The sequence below is a fragment of the Bos javanicus genome, chromosome 2 (genome assembly GCF_032452875.1).
Source record: "Bos javanicus breed banteng chromosome 2, ARS-OSU_banteng_1.0, whole genome shotgun sequence".
In the NCBI taxonomy this organism is placed as follows: Eukaryota; Metazoa; Chordata; class Mammalia; order Artiodactyla; family Bovidae; genus Bos; species Bos javanicus.
This window is the reverse complement of record NC_083869.1, coordinates 13,788,220-13,811,548: the sequence shown is the minus strand read 5'-3', so window position 1 is coordinate 13,811,548 and position 23,329 is coordinate 13,788,220. Positions and strand designations below refer to the sequence as shown.

Below are 23,329 nucleotides of genomic sequence, written 5' to 3'. Positions count from 1 at the left end.
CACACCCTTGCACACACACCCTTTTTGATTCTTTATCCCTCTGAATACTTCCCCCACATTCCTTTTGTTGAAACAGATTTACTTAGTAAAAGGAAATGATACCTTCTGATATATATGGTGGTTTATATGTATAATGATAATAAGGTGGTTTACTGTATTTTTTTTAAATGCATCACTTGCAGAATCTAAGAGTCATTGGTTTTAAAATAAAGCTACATTACTGCTCTAAGAACCTAATTTGGTCACATCTCTTATATACAGATGATTGTGGCTACACTTTGTACATAGGAACTGGTGTCTATACATTGGGACAATATCCACAGTTTCCTGCTCATGCTTTATTCTTTCCATCTTCTCTGAGTCATAGAACTGCAATTGTTCAAGGAATCAACATATCCAGCTAAAAAATAAAACAATACCCTATATTTTCCAGCTTCTCTTGCAGCTAGAGATGGACCCAGTCCTAAGTAATACGTGGTTGGGTAGGATGCTTGGAATCTCTTTTTACCTCCTTTTCTTTTTCCCTGAAATGTAGGTATGATGTAGAGGTGCGGCAGCCATGCTGTGACCTCCAGCTAAACTTGATGGTGGAAGCAATATCTTTAAAAATGACAATATCTTCTAGCTTATTTAAGAATAAGCTAGAAGGAGCCTGGAGCTCTACTGAGAATATGAAGCCACAGGAACAAGGCTGGACTAACTACAGCTAGATTTCCCACTGTGAGAAGTCAGGTATCCGTAGCTAGATCTCTGACACACATACAGAGAATGTGCTCCTTAAATGAAACAGACATTACAAAGTTGGGTTTAAAAAAAAAAATATATATATATATATATATTTAATATTCCAAAACCCGACTTTGTAATGTCTGTAATACACACACACACACACACACACATCAGGGTTTAATATTTTTCATGTAGTTGAAGGTAGTTATTTTGTTTAAATGACAAATGGCTGGCTTTCTACTTTAATTTTCTGCATATCACTTTCAATATAAAATTCAGGCTGGAACTTCCCTGGTGATCCACTGGATAAGAATCTACCTTCCAATGCAGGTTTGATCCCTACTCAAGCAACTAAGATCCCTATTAGGCAACTAAGACCCAATGCAGCCAAATAAACAAATAAATAAATTACAATTAAATAAATAAATAATAAAATAAAATTTAGGCTTACCTTAACTTTTTTACCAAGTCGATCCTTCCATTTCTCAGCAATAGAACCTTCCACCAACAGTAATCTGTATTTTAAAGAAGCAGTCATTTTTGCAAAATTAAAACATATTACTGAAAAATACAAGGAATCATTGTCAAGAAACACATACTGTTTATACTAGAAAGGGACAGCCATGTTTTAGAACAGTAATTCTCAACTATTGGGAGTCATGGACCTGTTTAAGAACAAACAAAATTATGATCCCTCTCCCCAGAAAAATGCACACCTAGAAATTTCCCACATATACTTTCCTATCTAATACATGAATTGAAGGCTCCAACTAAAACTGATCTTTAATTCCCCAGAAGGTAGACAGATCCCAAAGAGCAACCCCCAGAGTCAGATCTCTATAGAAATGCAGTAAGAATAGGATGTGCATAGAAATTATTCTGAATTCTTAAGGAGTGAATTACCTGGAGCGCTCTTCATCTTCGTAGCCCATGATGAGATACTCCTCATTAACGTTAAGTGGAGGACACAGGCAGCCAGAGCTGGTATAAAGGTTCACAGTTTCCCTTGGAATGTTTACCAGAGAAGCCTTTAAAATCTCCTTCACCTCCACTACTGCAGTCACATCATGACACTTGGTCTTTATTTCTTTAACTTTAGCCCGAATGACTGGATAAAAAAACAATAAAGCCGATATGGCAATATGACACACTATAGGTGCCCCAGTCAAAAAAGACAAGTAGACTTCTTTCTAGTCAATTCGTATCCATTTGATGTTCAATGAATGGAGAGAAAAAATAAAGCAGATATAGTCTCCTTAGACAGTAGTGAGTAACACACTCTACAGCACACCTGCCCCCTTAATATTCACCCCTGATCCCCTGCAAATTTGCATGTACATTTATATTTGTGTGTGTATTTCATGAGAACTGTTTAGATATGTACAGTTTCAATTGTGCCAAGAGGAATTTAAACCATGTTAGTTTCACTATATGTAAAGACCCACCACCTAAATATGCTTTGTTTCACTGTCGGCATTTTTTCCATCAGGTCTATTAATAGATTTTCTAACCAGTTAGGGTTTTCTTTAGTGTCATAAAGCTGTCCTGTTCTATGATGTTCTCAGGCTAGTTCTGCAATCTTTCCACCCTTTCATCTTAGCTCACTGTTCAGACATCAGCTCCTTTCTTCCTTTGTTTCAGTACAGACTATCTTTCATACTCTTGTTTATGTATACAGCATTTTCTGCTTGAATAAAAACTGTCCCACTCATGTGCTATGAAATACGGTCTAACACATCAGTTGCATTAATCTACTGTCTCAGTGGGTATTCTGGCAGCCAGTTTATCTCTTAACGTTGGGCTTGACTTCTCAAAATAAAGACAAAACTGCTTTAAAAAGAATATATTCAGTTGCAAATTCAAAACATTTGACTCAGAATCTAGAAAGTACTGTTCTGCTTCTTTTCTGTATTTCTCTCCTTTGGAAGAGCCAAATTCTTTAGATTCCTACTTCGGGTAAATGAGCTTTTTACTTTTTTTCCTAAGGGGATTTTGAAAAGGCCTAAGAAGAAGCAAAAAATGTCAATTAGTAAGAAGCCAACAGCTTTTGCCCAGGCAGCCTCATTGCTCTAGTTCAATATCCATGGACTTTATACAGAAGAAAACACAACATATCCAAATGAATGTACTTTTTAAAAGCCTCTTAGGCACATATCTGCCAACCACTTTCATCTGAGTTCCTTCCCACATATTTTAGGGGTTTTGGACTACAAAGGAAAAAGTAATCCATGAAAATATAAAGCCAGCTAATAAACCATTGCCCTCCATCAATGCCCCAATTCCATACAGAAATTTATTCAATAACATTCCACCAGTACAACACACATACAATAAGAATTAAGCTACTAATTCTAAAAACTTTAGAACAAAACCTCAATTTTGCTTCACAGGTATTTCAATCTTCAGAGAATTAGTTGTCTCAAGTATGAGGGCTTATAGCAAACAAAATGTAACTGCCAGCCTCTCTGCTTGGTGTGATTTCTGAGTGAAGGGGTCTTTTTTTATGAGTGTTCTATTCTTATTTTAACAAAAGATAAGGTTGCCCTTTTTGAAATGTCATTTGGGAGAACCAGATGATAGATTCACAGCCCCGGCTAGCACACATTTTTGTGTGTCCTGGCTTATGTGAATGTGCTTCATAGCATTCATCAGCTATTAGAGATTAGTGAGCTGTGCAAACGTTCTCAAACTAATGATTTATTTACCCAGTGCGTCTACTATTTTCATTAGAAATTTTTAGCACATGTACCCACTCCAACGTAAATACCTCTCTACAAGGCTTACTTTATTATTCAAGTAATTTTGTCAAAGCTCAAGAGCTTTTACCTGAATTAATCTGAATGAAGCAGAGGTTTCATCTGAATTATCAATTTGCTCCCACCTCCAGTTTGTTTTCTCAATAGACACATGTAGATATTTAAGAAAGATAAAGATCAACATATTTTAAAGTTTAAAATATATTTTCAGGAGTTTTCCTTCTCTTTTATAATTTTAGTGCCTGTCTTCCTTAAAGAAGCTCTGAGTAAGACTTAGAGAAGTGAAAATTCTTAAATTATGGGAAATCTGGTTATTGTTCAACCATGAGAAAGAAATTATCTTTTTCCCACTACCTGTGATCTGTATCCTATTTCTGTTATAATACTCACTCGGCTACCTTGTTGGAAGATTTTCTCTTCCTATGACTTGTAACCATTAGTAACCATTTTATCTTTTAACAAAAATAGTAACACTAACCATTGCAGCTCTAAGACTGGATAAAGTAAAAATTAATAATAAGTAAAACAAATACAAACTAAGTAAAATTTCCCAATATAAAATTTTTCATGTTTTTGTCTTTAACACAACTCTTCATTAACTTAAAAGTTCATATAGCATTTTTCAATCTTACAAAGTTAATCTAAAAATTAAAAGTTTCCTTTCCTTGTTATATTTCACATCAATTTATAGAGGATAGAGTCCTCAGATCAGCAGCCAGGCATCTGATTTCTTACATTTCCACCTTAGAAAGTGTGTCTACCATTGGCTAAGAGAAACTATAGATTCCTCTAAAGATAATTAGTAAACAAAAAATAAAAATTGAATCCATTGAAGAAAAATTTGAGGAACTAGGTATATTTATTTTAAAGAGATTTAACTACACTGAATTTTTTACTTGATATCTTTCAATATACAGTATTTTCAAAGATATCAAAGGTTACTCTTACAGAGATTTATCCATTTCTTCCTTCCAATTCCCAAATAATAGAAAAGGAGGAATAATTCTGTTGTGTGTGTGCTATATTCTCTAAAGTAAACTGAATAATAAAGCCTTCATTTTAGTAATGAAGGCACTTTATAAATCCATTTAATTGCCATGTTTATTCACTTACTCAACACTGACAGTCTTTGGCAGAGATAGTAACATGAACTTTATTAATCTCATAAATGCCAGAGTGGAAGAATCATAATAAAATGCCAACAGAATACAGCAAATACTGATTTGTTGCTTATTTTATCAACTAGAAAACTCTATTAATTGACCCTTCTAAGTATAACAGTGATTGATATTTGTGACTCTGAAGCATTCGAATATCCAAGAGTACATTCTGAATAATTAAAGGAAGGATAACTTAGGTTCAGTGATCACTGATAAAATAGGGATAATAGAACATTTCATGGTGCAGTTGAGAAAATCACCTAAGGCAGTGTATGGAAACCACCTAACACATTACCTGGCACAGAGACAGAAGCTTTTCCTCCTCCAGTTAAATTTGTCAGCTACATTTAGATTGGTAGCTCTTCAGTTAATACTTTGCTTATCAGAACAGCACATGTCTAGGTCAGGCTAGATAACAAAACATTTCCTTGAATACTTTTTCAAAGAACACAACATTGCATTGAATACTAACAAACTCCGTGTTACTTTCCAACTCTGTCAATGTTTTCCATGAGATAGAATGTTTGGAAAAATCCAGTTTGACTCTTTTAACCACTCCTTATGCATTGAAGTGCTCAGTTTACCCCCCGAGTGTTGACCCCAATGAGTCACAACCGATGACCCACTACAGCTCCATATCCTTTGCCGGCCGATCAAAGAGGGAAGAGCCCCTCTCAACTGCCTGTGTATGTCACTGCATGGTTCTAAGACGCCAGCTGTGCTGCCTGAAATGCATCCCCCAAATCAAGCATTTGTTAAGAATAGTGCCCACATGAGACATTTCAATTGTTTAGAACAGAGAGATAATGCTCTTAAAAGCTGTCCTTGTTTGTTTTTAAGCCTTATTCGTAAGTCGTTCTATCAATCTACACATACACACAAACCCCTTTTGGAACCTAGCAGTTCGTAAGTCGATCACAGAGTTATCCTTACCGTAGTTGTAATTGTTTCGGAAATAGGTCTTCTGTGTAGCTCTGACTGGTTTACATTTGCAGCGTTCTAAAAAACATAACATTTTATCTATTATGAGCAAAAGTTCAACATTAGCTCTCTTTTGTTTATGCACATTTTTTGGTAAGATCAGACCCAAATCTAGTAGCAAAGGAAGCTCATATTCTTTGTGTCTGGTCCTTTTCTCCTGAAACTACATTCACATTTGTTCTGTCTACAGAGCTGCCTATTCAATGTCAAAGGTCCCAATCCTGAGGAAACCCTGTTCACCACCATGCATGAAGAGAGCATGCCCCCAGAACCCTGAAAGAGACACACTCAGCGCTTCAGGCAGCTGAATGAGTGCCACCCGAGAGGCAAGTCATGCTTAAGCTCAGTAACTAGTTACCCCTGCTCAAGGCCACCTGCCCTCACAGACATTTTACAGACTATGCAACACACCTCCAAATATTAGCTTTGGGATCTAAAATCAACACAGTAAGATAAACACATATTATTATAACCCAGTGGACTTTTTCAAGTTCTTAGGCATGACCTCCTTCTTTTTTGGATCTAATTTTTTTAAATTTTAATTGAAGTATACATGATTTACATTATTATAATAGTTTCAGGTGTACAACAGAGTGATTCTCATGAGCACTTTCTATAGGCAGAATAACTGGTATTAAACTCAATGGTAGTTTTATGTTTACAGGAGGAAGTTACTGTATACATATTTTGAAATAAGATGCTCTGTGTTTTTTAAACATCTGGTGAGTAGTGACCAGAACATTTTCTATCTAATATAATACAAGCATATGTAATAAACGTTTTAATTATCTCAAAGTGTTTCATACATAGGATAAATCATTTAACATCTTAGAGAGTAGATTACTACATTGTTTATGATAGATTACTTGGCTAAGAAATACACCTCATGTATACATCATAACCATAATAAAATCTTAGTCATTAAAGTGAACATAAAAATTGAAAATAATACACAATTACCTGAGAAAGCATTTGTTTATGTAAAGATTTCTGGGCACATGAATCACAGAAAAGAAGCCAACAAAAATTTTTTTGTTTAAAAGTGTTTTATGTTAGCATGGAGACCAGTAAAAAGCAGAAGTTTTTGTTGACAATTTGACATTTTTTTTTTAATTTTAAACTTTACATAATTGTATTAGCTTTGCCAAATATCAAAATGAATCCGCCACAGGTATACATGTGTTCCCCATCCTGAACCCTCCTCCCTCCTCCCTCCCCATACCATCCCTCTGGGTGTTTTCTAAGTGTGTGCGTGTCTGTGTGTGTGTTAGTGACTCAGTCACATCCAACTTTTTGTGACCCTAGGACTGTAGCCCCACCAGGCTCCTCTGTCCATGGGATTCTTCAGGCAAGAATACTGGAGTGGGTGGCCATTCCCTTCTCCAGGGGATCTTCGTGATTCAGGGATCGGACCCATGTCTCCTACACTGCAGGCAGATTCTTTACCATCTGAGCCACCAGGGAAGCCCTTCCTTATCATAATAAATGTTATTTCCAGCTGAACTCACGGATAATGTGCTTTGAAGTAGCAGTCCTTAGGAGAACAGCACCTCACTACCCTCTTTTCAGCTCTGCTGCTACTGCTGCTAAATCGATTCAGTCGTGTCCAACTCTATGCGACCCCATAGACGGCAGCCCACCAGGCTCCCCCATCCCTGGGATTCTCCAGGCAAGAACACTGGAGTGGGTTGCCATTTCCTCCTCCAATGCATGAAAGTGAAAAGTGAAAGTGAAGTCGCTCAGTCGTGTCCAACTCTAGTGACCCCATGGACTGCAGCCTACCAGGCTCCTCTGTCCATGGGATTTTCCAGGCAAGAGTACTGGAGTGGGGTGCCATCACCTTCTCCACTTTTCAGCTCTAGAGATAAGCATCTCTCCTGGGGACAAGCACGGGTCTCCAAAGCAGGAGCAGCAGCTCCGCTGTTCTCACCCAGGAGAGAGCTGAGGGTGTCCTCAGAGCTACACACAGCAGCGCTCTGATTCTGCAGATAATTTTTAACACTGTTTATGTGGAATAACGATCTCAATAGACAATAGGTCATATCAATGCTGGTTGCTATTTGAAGAAGATTCCTCAAAAAATGACGTTTTTATTAACAAAGCGTTTGTATTCCCATTTAAAACAAACTGAAAAGTTATCTAGTTCTACTGTACAGTTGCTTTCTTTTGTACCAAAATGTTACACATTTTTAAAAGAGGGATTCTTAAGATGAGACTATTTCCAAAGAAATAAATGCTATGGTCTTTGACTTACAAATTATCCTCACCTACATATAGATATGGATTTGTGCTTTTCTATCTCTTTAAAAATAGATACTACTCACTAAAAATAGTGAGAAGGAGAAGATTGGAGAAGGCAATGGCACCCCACTCCAGTACTCTTGCCTGGAAAATCCCATGGACGGAGGAGCCTGGTAGGCTGCAGTCCACGGGGTCGATAAGAATCGGACACGACTGAGCGACTTCACTTTCACTTTTCGCTTTCATGCATTGGAGAAGGAAATGGCAACCCACTCCAGTGTTCTTGCCTGGAGAATCCCAGGGACGGGGGAGCCTGGTGGGCTGCCGTCTATGGGGTCGTACAGAGTCGGACACGACTGAAACAACTTAGCAGTAGCAGCACTAAAAATAATACATGAAGATAAATTATCTACATATTTGTAATTCTTCAGAAATCTGCACATGTTCTAATAAAAAATTCTTGGCAAAAATACACCAACTGCCCATTAAATAGATTTAGAAAAATACACCAACTATTACTGGATTGATTCTAATATGATTACTTGAAGCATAAACAATGGATTCCACAAAACTTCCAGGTAGAGATTTTTTCCAAAATATTATATCGTAAAATAACTTAGGAAGTTTTCAAGTAGATATTTGCACAACCATATGTACAACTATATATACTAGCTAGACTCCTAATAGCTAATGACCTAATATATCCATTATATTCTTTGGACTGAATTCTGTTCCTCCCACTGCACTTGTTTCTCCTGCTGGCCTCAGAGGTAGAAATGCCATACTGTGTACTTAAGGCCTTTCCTGTGTGCCTATCCCTAGCTCTTGCTAGAAGCAAATATCCGTCTAGTTGAAGTATCTAGTAGTTCAATAAAACAGCAGAGTAAAAAGGAGGATGGAATTTTATATCCACAAGGCTCAAATACAGAAGAACTTTCTTTCACTTATTTATGCTGACTCAACCCAAACATATTCATATCTGAGGGTATTCATGAAAAGTATATCTTACATCAACAGTTCTGGAGGATTATCTTTCTTGTAAAGTATTTCTATTCACATCTACATATATATCCCTGAAAGCCCAAGAATTGGGAAATGGCAAAAAAAAAAAAAAAAAATCATGGAGGCATATGCTGCATGTATTAGCCACCCTAAATCAGACTGCAACAGTGTCTTTTTGTTTACTGCCAATAGCTGATATCTGATTTGTATTGGGCCAGCAGCATCACCACCATATGTACTTTAATTCACCAATAATCTTGCCAGTAGTCTTCCTCCCCCAGCTTCCACATGGCACAACGTCTAAGTTTTGTTCTGCTGTCGTGGCAAAGTAAAATCTATTTTTTACTGAGCTTTGCACAAAGACCAATAGGTATTGATTTGCTTGCATTCCACTGTTGAGAAGAAAAACATATAAAGGAACTGCTTTGGTGCTCTTATCTAAGGAAAAATACGGAAAATTTAAAGAGGCTGGCTGCGACAAAATAAAGTGGCAAGAGTTCTTCAAATGCGGGGAAGGTTTTATATTAGCAATTCATTGCCTCCAGTCTAGGATTAAATACAACTCCCTTGAGTCGCATAACAGCATGTGGTCCTATATCCCACAGCATCCTTGGAGCGGGACCAGGAAACTCTCGTGGGCAGCTCTTCCTCAGTCCTCTAGCTGGGTTCTCTCAGCTACTCTTCTAGAATCAATGATTGCCTACTTCTCTGCTACTGAAACTGAAAGCTGTTCATTATCCTAGTATGAACATGAGTTTACCCCACTAGAGTGAATGTGAGTCTGTAAAATTAATATGCCCAGTGCTGCATACACTTTGGTCTGCAATTCTGGGGGGCTGCCCTACTGTGTGTGCACTGCAGTGCTTGAGCTGGAACAGCCTCACTCTCTCAACACTGGGGCTTCTTAGAGACAGTTCTGAGTAGAAGTCACCACATCCTTCTTTATTCATTTGTTTACACATAAAAATCAGCTCACCTATTGAAAACACACAAGGACAACAGTCTTTTTTTAAAGGGTTCTATAATTTTACAAGATCTAAAAGTTATAAGTATCTGACAATTTTGAAATTTGATGCCCACTGGACCTCCACTATTTAGAGCAACCTTGTTTGAGTTCAAGCTTAAGTGTGATACAACTTTCTAACTAATCCTGACCTTTGTTTGAAACTGACTTCTCTTGGGTCTCCTCCAGAGCTGTAAGACTATAATTAACTTTGGCAGATTCCAAAACCCCTATAACTTTTCATGTCCCATGACTTCGGAATACTAGTTAGTGAATATTTTTCTGCTGTTTTTGGAAAAGGTCTTAGATCTGTGCTCAAGATTTATTTTTAAAAAGTAGGGGAAAAAAAGAAAATATAATTCTATTTGTGTTACAATTTCTATTATAACTCTTAATATTGGTTCTTTTTAATTGGGTCAGAGTTTAAATAATTTTAATTTGTACGAAATGAAATATATGTTTTGTATTTGATCCTGGAAGCCCACTTCGCTCCATTTTAAGACACATAGGAGCAGACCACAACAATTTTTAAAAACAGATGTAAAAAATTAAATATTATGATCATTAACTCTGACTTCTTTACTGAGATCCAGATCTATACTTTCCATTGCCTATAAATGGTATCTATGAGCATGGCTTAAATAATTTAAACATATGTCAATATCTATCACATTATAGAACTGCCTTTCTTCTACAGAAAGAGTGTTTTCTGACTCTACTACCCTGGGATAACTATGTTTCTCTAAATATGAGATGGGAAAGGAAAAGAGAATTAACATTTGTTGAATGTTTTGAGTCACTTACATAATTCATTCATTCTACAAATATTTCCTGCACGTCTCTTACATGCCAAGCTCTGTGCCAGGCATATAGGACACCTGATGAGCGACACAGACAATTCAGAACAGGATACAGACATTGAACAAATAATCACACACAAAATAATCTATGTTCATGTATAATACACGTTATGAAAGCAAAGTACAATGTGTCATCAGAACATACAACTTGATGACCTGCACTAGTCTGGTCTTCAAAGTCCTCTAAGGAAATGGCATTAAAGCTTGAAACCTGAAAGATCAGCTGTTATCCTGGTAGGAACTGCATCTTTATGTATAAGATAGTGAAGAAGTCATAAAGCAGACTGGGAAGGAGCATCCAGAAATGAGGAAGAAACACAAGAGAGTGTAGTAAAAAAAACCTGAAAGAAGATGGTGTTTCAAGAAAAAAGGTGAGCTCTCTTTGAGGAGAACACCCCAAAGTTCAAATGACTTAAGAGAAAAGGAGGTCTATCAATTTCGGTTGGCAAGGGAACTTCCCTGACAGTCCAGTGGTTAAGACTCTGTACTTTCACTGCAGGAGGCATGGGTTTGATCCTTGGTCAAGGAACTAAGATCATTTAGCATGACATGGCCAAAAATAAAATTAGTTGGCAAGGAAAAGATGGGTGAAAATCAGAGGAACACTCCATCCACTGCATAAGAAGAAAAAGGAGAAAGGGGTACTAATGTTGACAGCTTATAAATCTGTTGGTAAGGTGATAAAAATTCCTTCTGATAGCTTTTACTTTCTCATTAAAGGATGAAATTATCAGCTGCAGGAAATGAGGGGCTAAAAGAAGCAGGGTATGGAAGAGTAAGGACAGAAGTCAAAGTATAAAACAGTTACTGAGTGGAAGGCAAACTTTCTAGAGATACAAGGTAGTACTGCTAGGCAATGCTGATTATGTATTTGAATTTTATCTTGAATTTAAAGTAAAGCCAGTCACCCCAGCTAAGTAATTTTCTCCAGCAACAAGAGTTGAGAATTTGTCAGGTGACTATGGCAGAAGAAAAGATTGGCAAATGAACTGAAGGTATTTTCAAGGGAATGAGTATTACAATAGATCATGAAATCTCAGGTAGGCAAGGAGGTTAGGGTTGAACAATATTAGTAAGTGGTATATGATGAATAGGCAGTCCCAGGGGAGCAAAATTATAGCAATGATGAAACTAGAGCAAATCTGCTGGGATGAAAAGAGATGGTAGGCAAAGAAGGGTATACTTGAAATTAGGATTACAGAGCTGGCACTATTGCTAGATGGCAAGGTGCAGAATGTGCCCCTGGAACTAGATGGCTGGGGCAGAACAAACAGGTTAGTGAAGTAAAGAAGTCAGTGCACTAAATGAATGATCTTTATCATCAAAGTCATCAAAATGGCAACAGAGATGGGTGCATTATGGAACATGTACAGATAGAGCTTAATGGAGGATAGGCAATTTATCACTAGACCTTCCAGAAATCAGCTTCACTACCCTTCTAAAAACAGATAGTGAAACATGCCTGGATTCTAGCCCTAGGACTACATTCTCTCTTCCCAAAATTACAAGTCATGAAATGGATACTTTATTGAAAATCTAAAGGATATTATTATTCCTGGTGCATTAAAAAAAAAAAAAACAAAAAAAACAGACAAGAAAACAGAACCCTAGTGTCCTGATTTCAATGATGAAAAAACACTTTTATTTTTAAATATTTGTTTATTTTATTTATTTATTTGGCTGTACCAGGTCTTAGCTGTGGAACAAGGGGTCTTCAGTCTTCGTGGAAGCATACAGGATCTTTAGTTGTGGTATGTGAACTCTTAGTTGGTGCATGTGGGATTCAGTTCCCTGATCAGGGATTGAACCTGGGAATCTCAGCCACTGAACCACCAAGGAAGTCCAGAAAAATTTTTAAAAGAACAACAATGCATCTCTTACAGAATCAGGAACCATGCTGATCTATACCATTAAGTAGGTCTATACCATTGAGGCAGAGTTCAGAAAATGCCTTGATAAAAGGATGTACTTTTATGATCAGACACAGCTGGATGTGAATGTAGGCTCCATGCCTTACTATTCATGTAACTTTTAATATCTAAAAAGTGGTATCTTTTTAGATACCAGATCAGCACAATTACTGAGAGAATTAACTAATAAACATAAAATACCTTTCACAGTACCTAGCACACAATGGGGAGAAGGCAACAGCACCCTACTCCAGTACTCTTGCCTGGAGAATCCCATGGATGGAGAGACTGGTGGGCTGTAGTCCAAGGGGTCGTGAAGAGTGGGACATGACTGAGCGACTTCACTTTCACTTTTGACTTTCATGCATTGGAGAAGGAAATGGCAATTCACTCCAGTGTTCTTGCCTGGAGAATCCCAGGGATGGAAGAGCCTGGTAGACTGCAGTCCATGGGGTCGCTGAGGGTCGGACACGACTGAAAGCCTTCACTTTCACTTTTCACTTTCATGCATTGGAAAAGCAAATGGCAACCCACTCCAGTGTTCTTGCCTGGAGAATCCCAGGGATGAGGGAGCCTGGTGGGCTGCCGTTTATGGGGTCACACAGAGTCGGATACGACTGAAGCGACTTAGCAGCAGCAGCAGCAGCAGCGCACAATGGCCCATAAACGTCAAATTTAATTTTGCCTAAGATTCACTGGGAATCCCAATCCTTCATTTGTAAAGACCATTTAATGAGTAAGAGAAGCAATATTTTCCCAAGGCTGCTTGCCACCTGCAAGAACTGTGGTACCTACCATAAGTAGGCAAAATAATAGGATTTTTTTTAAGTGCCTGACTCTGCTATTTTACTTCAAGTTCACAAAGCTAATTTCTGTCCTGATGTAGGAAGTCCATTTGAACTATTATGTACATTTCCAAAATTTGAAGAATCAAAGTTAGCAAGCCAGAATGATCATATATGTGGCCATTATATTAATAATAAGCATCAGTGCAAGTTCAGTTCAGTTCAGTCACTCAGTCGTGTCCGACTCTTTGTGACCCCATGAATCGCAGTATGCCAGGCCTCCCTGTCCATCACCAACTCCCGGAATTCACCCAGACTCATGCCCATCGAGTCAGTGATGCCATCCAGCCATCTCATCCTCTGTCATCCCCTTCTCCTCCTGCCACCAATTCCTCCCAGCATCAGAGTTTTTTCCAATGAATCAATTCGTCGCATGAGGTGGCCAAAGTACTGGAGTTTCAGCTTTAGCATCATTCCTTCCAAAGAAATCCCAGGGTTGATCTCCTTCAGAATGGACTGGTTGGATCTCCTTGTAGTCCAAGGGACTCTCAAGAGTCTTCTCCAACACCACAGTTCAAAAGCATCAATTCTTCGGCAAGAGAGTATGGCAAATTGATTAAGGACTGCTGCTGCTGCTACGTCGCTTCAGTCGTGTCCGACTCTGTGCGACCCCATAGACTGCAGCCCACCAGGCTCCCCCGTCCATGGGATTTTCCAGGCAAGAGTACTGGAGTGGGGTGCCATTGCTTTCTCCGTGATTAAGGACACATGAGTTTAAATCCCAGCTCTGTCCCTCTTTGCTTATGTTGCCTTGGGCAAGTTACAATACCCATTCCCAAACCAACACTGGCTACCCCATCAGGTTATTATAAGAATTTAAACAGTAATTCACATAAAGAATTTGGCGCACAGCCTGGTATTTAATCACTCATTGGATGCTAGCTAGTAGTACTAGTTATATATAAACAAGCAAAAAGTTCAGAAAATACTTTACGCAAATTTAAGAGCAGTTTATGAAACAGAAGAGAAAATTTTCCAAGAAAAAAAAATCTGTGAGTTTGAGGATAAAAATCTGCCAAATTTTTCCTGGAGATACAAAGTTAATTTAGATTATTATATTTAGTTTGGGGGGAACTGCATAAAAAATAGAATTTAGAAATCATATTGGTATTATGCTCACACAAAGGCAAACTATTCCACAATAAAATGATGCACATAACTAAATGGGTAAATCTCAAAAGCATTATACAAAAACAAGAGCAGCCAGTCACAAAGAGTATGTGCTGTATGATTCCACCTGCATGAAGCTGAAGAACAAACATTAATCCATGGTGATCAAAATCAGACCTGTGCTCAACTCATGGTGGGGTGGGTGACTGAGTTGGCACAAGGGAATTCTCAAGGGAGATGGAAATGTTCTTTATCTTGATCTCGGTGATAGAGACACAGGTATATATATTTGTGAAAGTTCAATATGCCATACACTTAAGAATTCTGCATTTTACTGTAAGTAAATTAACATATGAATTCCTTTCATTTTTCCATAAATTAAAGTGTGTCATGACTTAGCAGCTGTTCATTACGTGTTTAATATTTATTTCCTAAACATATACATTAGGCAAAGAATATCATATTAGATTTTATTCTGGATTAGAGCTGTATATGGAAAATGCAATTAAGTCAATTGGTGAACTCAGGTAATATAATAAAGCTTTAAAAAGCAAAACTAACATTTGCTCAATTTAGCTGAAAAAACAAACCTCAAATATTGCAATAAAGGTCTCAATTCACAGTAATTTGCACTTTGTAAAAGGGAATTGCTTAAGATTGAGGGAACTAACGTTATATTAAAAAGAAAAGGAAATTTAGTTTTATTTCTTTAGTATTTCTATCTTTGGAAAATTTTAAATAAACTGCCTTTCAGAAGGTTTCTGGATCCAAGAGTCATTCGGGATACACAAAATGTAGAGAACCAATGCAACATGCCTGTTTTCTCTTGTGAGATCTGAAATGCTAGTTTTATGCTGTACAGGTACTCTAAAGTAGTCAATTAAGAAGGCATTCCCTAGTGGTCCAGCGGTTAGGACATCAAGTTTTCACTACTGAAGCCCAGGTTCAATCTCTGGTCAGGGAACTAAGATCCCTGCAAGTCATACGGCATGGCCCTAAACAACAAAGGTCAATTGAGAGAAAAGCAAAGTAGGTCTTACAGGACACCATGCATCTACCCGATGCCAGCCACACAGAAAAGAGGCGGGAGAAAAGTGCAATCAGCTGTTCACTCCTTCACTCCCTCCCTGTTCGTGGCATTGAGTATGCCAGTACAAGGGTGGTCATCACATTTGTGATGAATGGTTGGGGCGGATGGACTAAAGAGTTTATTGGTAGATGGACGATGAAGTTTAAGTGTTGAGGATCTGGGAAAACAATGGTGCCACATATTAAAACAAAAGTTGCAAGGGGTAAAATTTTAATGAAAAGAAAATTATTGAATACATACCCTTTGAAGTACAAACAGATTGCCCAGGTAGAAATGTTTACTGGAGGTGAAACATGTAGCATCCAGCCTATGTCGCTGGATGACTTCCAAGAGGAAGAACTCATTGTAAGGAGCAGAGGCCAAGCCTAGAACCTTGGGGAACGCCCACAGCTAGGGGACAGGAAGAGAAGAACTAGGACAATTCGGGTAATAGCCCAGGGAGAAGGATTCTTAGGAATGAGTATTCATCCAAAGTGTCCAATACTGAAAACAGTGAAAAAAGCATATATTTGTAAGTAAGTAAATAAGCGTTATTTGCTCAGTCATGCCCGACTCTTTACGACCCATGGGCTACAGCCTATCAGGCTCCTCTCTCCATGAGATTTTCCAGGCAAGGATACTGGAGTGGGTTGCCATTGCCTTCTCCAGGGGATCTTCCCAACCCAGGGATCGAACCCGGGTCTCCTGCACTGCAGGCAGATTCTTTACTGACTGAGCTACAGGTAAGCTACTATGTAATTACAAAATACTATTTTTATCTATCCTAATTTTATTTTCAAATAAAGGGTCGAAGTTACCATAAATTAATTCAGACTTTATAGTGAACAAACATTGCACCAAAGGAAAAAAAAATTGGAATCCTTCCCCAGGTTAGTAGGAAATAAATTGAAAAATACCCTGATGCTGGGAAAGACTGAGGGTAGGAGGAGAAGTGGGCAACAGAGGATGAGATGGTTAGATGGCATCACTGACTCAATAAACATGGGTTTGAGCAAACTCAGGGAGATAGTGAAGGACAGGGAAGTCTGGCATGCTGCAGTCCATGGGGTCACAAAGAGTCAGACACTTAGAAACTGAACAAAAACAAATTTGGAGAAGGAAAGAGAGAGAATGGGTCCATACTCCCCAAGCTAGGCATTGGTTAGCTCAGTAGGAGGAGGTTGGCTGTTGCAGGGCAGAGGGTGGGAGGTCAGGGCGGGGTGATGGCCAGGGCAGCCCTAGCAGGTCCAGGAAGTCAGGTATCGCTAGTTACTCAGCTCCTTAGAAGCACCTCTAAGGTGCTTCTGAAGCACCTTTGAAAAACTACCAGAAAGGCGTTAGCTAAAACTGCAAGAGTATCCAACTCGTGTGTGTGTGTGTGTGTGTGTGTGTGTGTGTGTGGTGTATGTGTGTATGTGTGTGTGTGTGTTAGTCGCTCGGTGGTGTCCAACTCTTCGAAACCCCATGCACTGTAGCCCGCCAGGCTCCTCTGTCCACGGAAGTCCCGAGGCAAGAATACTGGAGTGAGTTTTCATTCCCTTCTCCAGAGGATCTTCCCAACAGGGATCGAATCTAGGTCTCCTGCATTGCAGGCAGATTCTATACTGTCTGAGGCACTAGGAAAGCCCAGCAGATATTACTCATGTTTCCCTAATTTGAAAATATACCAGAAATAAATACCAGAACTCAGCAATCAAAATTATCTGATTTTATATTTAAACACAGACCCAGAATAACAGGTTAAGTATTTTGGTCATGCTCATACACTTAATTAGTGTCAAAATTTACTAATTATCATCACCTCATTGGGAAAATGTAGTTTTCAAATACAAAAGTCCATAAATTGGTCACCATCACCAAGTGGAAAAATGGGGCAAGGGAGGGGGATTCTTTTTCAGAACTGTTTTAATAAACAATTTATCTTTTCACTGCACCATTTGAATACCTGCCTTAATTTTCTGGGTTGATTTGACCAGACCAAGTGACTCAGCAGAATAGAACTAAAATTGTTTTTCTCCATATTCCATGTTATGAAAACTAGAGAGAATGCACCCCTTATTATGATAGTGGATTTACAAGAGCAAAATACACTCATAAACTGGAAACTGCTCAGACAGTCATTATCTCCAAAAAAAAGAAGACTGCTAGGCTTTGAGGCAAAGGATAAATTAACTGGAGTGAAAGAATTTCTTTTCCAAATTCCAGACGTAAACAGCTTGACACTTTTGAAAGAGGGGTTATGAGGGTTACAGTGTTTTTGTGTCTTCCTCATGTCTTTTATCATAATCAACTTCAGCTGTTATATGACTCCAAAGTATGACATTTTGAGTGTGAACAGATTTTATTTTCTTCCTGGAACATGTGACTCTGTCAGTGTGTTTCTCCACAAGCAAGTGAGCTTGGTTTTGCCTGTCTCCTTGTTTTTATCACTCCCATTATACCAGGGAACAGGAAAACATTCCTCTTTTATAAAGAGGAACATAAACACTGAACACAGGAACAACATATTCACTCTCGCTTTTACACATCGAACTATATTTGTATTTAATTCATAGTGTCATTAATGTCTTCTCTCTTTCACACAGTGAAGTGCTATACTATTCTAACCATAAGTTCTAGACAAATTGATAGAGCACGCACGTACTTGGCCTGAAATTGTGACTCACTGAGTGCTCTATGCACAACACAAATGAGCTTTTCAGTTTGTTTCGAGCAACCGTAACAGGAGTAATCCTCAAAACAGCACCACTGTTGGACACCAGGGATTTCCAGCTGATTTTACGACACTATAAACACTCTCAGTTGCATTCAAAAGCAACATAATTCTAAATAAAGCATTTTAATTCACTTTTGTTTTTAAAAGCTAACTGTTTGAGGTACCTTTGATGCACACTGCCTTATGTCAAATACTTGTCACTCTGATAAGATACAGTGGAAATCAACAGTGAAACTGCTCCAGTCTAATGAAAATTGATGCTTCAAACTTATTTACAACTTAATAAAGATTCCACTTCCATATATGACAACTTACAGACCAAATCAGTACAAATTACTATTTCAAGAAAGTAAAAAAGAACTAGTTGTAGTTACAATGCTTTTGCAGAAACAAACACAACATTAGTCATACTTGTTTTAAAAAAAAAAAGGAGAAGGAAAAAACCTAGAAATGATGCAAATTTCCAGGACCCTTAGAATGAATAAATGAAGAGTGGCATATTCATATGATAGAATACTATACAGTAATTAAAAACTTCTGCTATAGACAGCATAATGAGTATTATGAGGAAGGCACACACACAGACACACTTCTATATGTATATAATGATGCCTCTCATCAAAGTTGAAATCAGACAAAATTATTCTTGCTGCTAGAACTTCTGCCAGAGGTTACCTCTGGGAAGAAAGGTGGGATCAGTGACTTGGAGGTGGCACAAGGAAGTGTTTCTGGTGATGGTACCCATCTTGATCTGTGCAGTGGCCACATAAGAGTGTTGACTTTGTGAAAATGCACCGGGCTGCATGCTTAGGATTTGTTCCTCTTCTGCACATATGCTATACTCCATTTAAGGGTTTATTTTATGGAAAGATGGAGTAAGTAGACTCCATCCCATCTCTCCCACTGAACGCAGTTATAAAACAGAATTTGAGAAGTAGCTCCTCAAGGACTCTGAAAAGTAAACAGGAGTAGAAAGTTTGAGAAAGAAGCCCAGCACCATCAAACCGATGGTGCATTTGCCATTCTTTCCACTTCTAGTACCTTCCCGCCTGGTTTCAACACAGCCTGGAAGTAGATATCATGCAGACAGTCCTCTAGAAAAAGCCCTCCGGTTCTAACTCAGGAAGTGGGAAGAGGTCTCCTAACACTCCAGTGCTTCCATCCCATCTGTGAAGCAATCCTGGGTCAGTGGTGGCAGCAGCAGCTGCTGCAAGGGAGGTCCTCAGACGCCTAGAACGCTGCCGGAGGAGAGCCCTCCTTTCCGACTGGGGCGAGCCCCAGCGCTCTGTCCTCACTGGGCCCCCGATACGCAAGAAGTCACAGGAAGTACATCACAGAGTAGGATACACAAAGCCCCAGCCTTCTGGCCAAAGATCCAAAAGGGGGAGCCCCCCAAAATTGAAGAGTACTGAGACAATTATGGAGAGGGAGGAGCTTGGGAAATGATCCCATGGAAATATTTATGAACTGCTGGGCTCACTCCTGGGTATGCTGACTCTGACACTAAAAAGTATACAATGGACTTTGAAAACTGATCTATGGTACAAATCACTGCCCTGATCTCACACTGGCCACTGAATAGTCCGCACACATGGGATAGGCCTGAAAGGCACCACAAATGCCTTTGGAAACCAGTCTTCAGAAGACTAGTCAGAATTTGCAGCCTAAATCGAGTTAGGTTGACTGCTGCCAGAACAAAAAAAATAGCATCATTCTCCATATGATCTTAAAGACCCAAAGTCTTAGGACATAATATTCAAAATGTCCAGGATATAAGAAAAAACTATTCTGCATATGAAGAACCAGGAAAATCTCAGTTTGTATGGGGAAAAAAAATCAGATGACACAAATGTTGAAATTATCCAACAATGACTTTAGGCAGTTTTCTAAAAATTCTCCAAAAAGTAAATGGTGAATACCCTTGCAATGAAGCAGATGATAGAAAGACTCAAAGAAACTCAAGATATCATAAAGAATCAAGAGAAAAATCTTAATTTAAAAAATTATAATAACTGACAATTTAAAATACACTGGATGAGTTCAGCAACAAAATGGAGATAACAAGGAAGAGGTCAATAAACCTGAAGGAATACAAACAGAAATTATCCAACCTAAAGAATAGAGGAAGACTGGAGGAAAATGAACAGAACCTCTGGGACCTATGGGAAATACCAAAAGATCTAAAATTCATATAACCATATACTCACAAGTAAAGAGAATGTGTTATAAAAGTAAATATTTGAAAAAAATAACTGCTGGAAGTTTCCCAAATTTGAGAAAAGGTATAAACTTACAGATACAAGAAGTTAGGTTAACCCTGAATAGTATAAACCCAAAGAAATCAACGTCTAAATATACTGTAATCAAACTGCTGAAAACTAAAGACAAAGAAAAAATTATTGAAAGCAGCCAGAAATCTGATGCATTACTTACAGGAGAATAATGATTTCAATGACAACCAATTTCCCATGAGAAACAGTGAGGACAGAAATAATTGAAATAGTATAAATGAATTCTATATCCAGTGAAAATATCCTTCAGGAATGCATATGAGATAAAGACATTTTTATATGAAAGAAAACTGATAGAACTGGCTGCCAGCAGAACTGCTCTAAGTATAAAGGAAGTTCTTCAGACATAAGGAAAATGATACCAGAACGAAGCCTAGGACATCAGGAAAGAAGGTGGAACAATAGAAATTATAAACATCTGTATAAATACAGTAGGCCATTTTTCTCCTCTTGAGCTATTTAGACATATTTATGTTTGAAACAGACATTAATGGTTGTAAGAGAAAGCATAACATTGTCCTATGGAAAGATATATATCACACAGACACATACGTGGGTGTGTTTGTGTGTGTGTATACACTCACACTCACAAGGGTGAGAGAGAAAGATGGAGAGATGCATTCCAATAACCCAAGAGAAAGCTAGGAAATAGGAAACAGGAATGAAAAAGGGAGCGAACATAAAACAAATAAAATAAAGGCACTAAACGCAAACATATTAGTAATTACAGCAGATGTAAATAATCTAAACATACTAATCAAAAGGCAAAGATTGACAGAATGGATAGAAAACCAACACCAACCTAAAAACCAATTACATTACGTCTAGAGGAAATTTATTTAAAACAGAGTGATACAGATATGTTAGAAGAAAAAGAATAGAAAAAGATATACCTTGCAAACATTGACCAAAAGAAAAGTGGAGTGGCTATATTAACACAAAACAAAATAGACTTAGAAAAGAGAAAAATTACCAAAGATAAAGAGGAACAGTACATCATTGGGTCAATTCACCAATAAGACATAAAAATAGTAAATGTATACACACAAAATAGTATCACATTTGACTTCATGGAACAAAACTGACAGACTGAAAAGAGAAATAGAAAAATTTACAATATTTGGAAACGTAAACACTTCTCTTACAGTGATCAACAGACGTAGTAGACAAAAAACTAACAAGAACCAAATAATCTACTTGACATTTAAAGAACATTCCATCCAACAATTGCAGAATACATACTTCCCAAGTACTCATGAAGCATTCACCAAGATAGAGCATATACTGGGCCATATGATAAACCCTAACAAATTAAACAACTAAAATCATACAAATTATATTCTTTGACTATAATGGAATTTAGAATACAAATTAATAACATAAGAACAGAAAAAACTCCAAACAGCACCAGATTTAACAATACAATCCTAAATAATGCATGAGTCACAGAGGTAGTCTAAATGGAAATTATAAAACATTTTGAACTGAAGAAAAACCAAAATAAAACCTTTCAAAATTTGTGAAATGCAGCTAGAGCCATTCTTAGATGCAGAGCAACTGGAACGCTTAAGTGTTGCTAGTGCAACAGTGAACAGTCATTTTGGAAAGTTTGGCAGTTCTTTTATAAAGTTCAACATACCCTTACCATTTAACCCAATAATCCTATTCATAGATATTTACCCTAAAGAAATGAAAACTTAAATTTACACAAAAACCTATACACAAATGTTTATAATAGCTCTATCTATGATTGCCAAAAGCTAGAAACAACCCAAATATCCTTTAAGACATAAATGGACAAGCAAATGGTAATATATCCAAGGAATAAAACGTTTAGCAGCAAAATGGAATGGACTACTGTTACATGCAAAAACTTAGATAAATCTCAAAGATATTTTGCTGTGTGAAAGAGGCCAATGTCCAAAAGTTACATACTCTATCATTCCATGCACACTACAATCTCAAAAAAAAAAAAAAAAGCATAGCAATGAAAAACAGATTAGTGATTGCCAGAGGTTAAGGGTGGGAGAAGCTTGTAATCATAAAGGAATAGGATGAGCTGAATTGAGTTTTTTGTTTTGTTTTTGTTTTTGTGTGGAAGTTATGGAACTGTTCTGTATCCTTATTGTGCTGGTGGTTACACAAATTTAAATATGTGTTAAAATTCAAAGAACTGTATACCGAAATAAAAGATCAAATTTTATCATTAATTTAAAAAATAAAATTAACACAAACAAAGGAACGTTTTTATAAGTTTACATTTAATATGTGGGGCACTATACAGTCCATGGAATTCTCCAGGCCAGAATACTGGAGTGAGTATCCTTTCCCTTCTCCAGCAGATCTTCCCAATCCAGGAATAGAACCAGGGTCTCTTACATCGCAGATGGATTCTTTACCAACTGAGCTAATAGGGAAGCCCATGCAGGGCACAAACGTCCCCAAATGAGGTTTAAATATCTAGGTAACATCAAGACTAGTCTGCTGACCACAAGCAAAAACCAGATATCTTTCTGGTATACTCACCACTGCTTGCTCCTCTACAGTTTCCATTACTGGAATCCATAGGAAAATCTGAAAGGAGATGATAGGGTACAGTAAGAGTCATACCATTCATTATTATTTCAAGAATTCTCATACTAAAATCTAATTCAGT

At 37.8% G+C, this 23,329-nt stretch overlaps 1 protein-coding gene across 1 annotated transcript in view; it reads right to left on the bottom strand.

Moving 5' to 3' along the window:
- FRZB (frizzled related protein) overlaps positions 1 to 23,329 on the bottom strand; it is a 35,434-nt gene that overhangs the window by 3,019 nt on the left and 9,086 nt on the right. Inside the window, exons 3-6 of the mRNA XM_061433503.1 lie at positions 23,200 to 23,247; positions 5,579 to 5,644; positions 1,633 to 1,837; positions 1,181 to 1,244 (exon numbers count right to left, since the gene is read on the bottom strand). Coding sequence (XP_061289487.1) covers positions 1,181 to 1,244; positions 1,633 to 1,837; positions 5,579 to 5,644; positions 23,200 to 23,247 — 383 coding nt within the window. The remainder of the gene's footprint in view (positions 1 to 1,180; positions 1,245 to 1,632; positions 1,838 to 5,578; positions 5,645 to 23,199; positions 23,248 to 23,329) is intronic.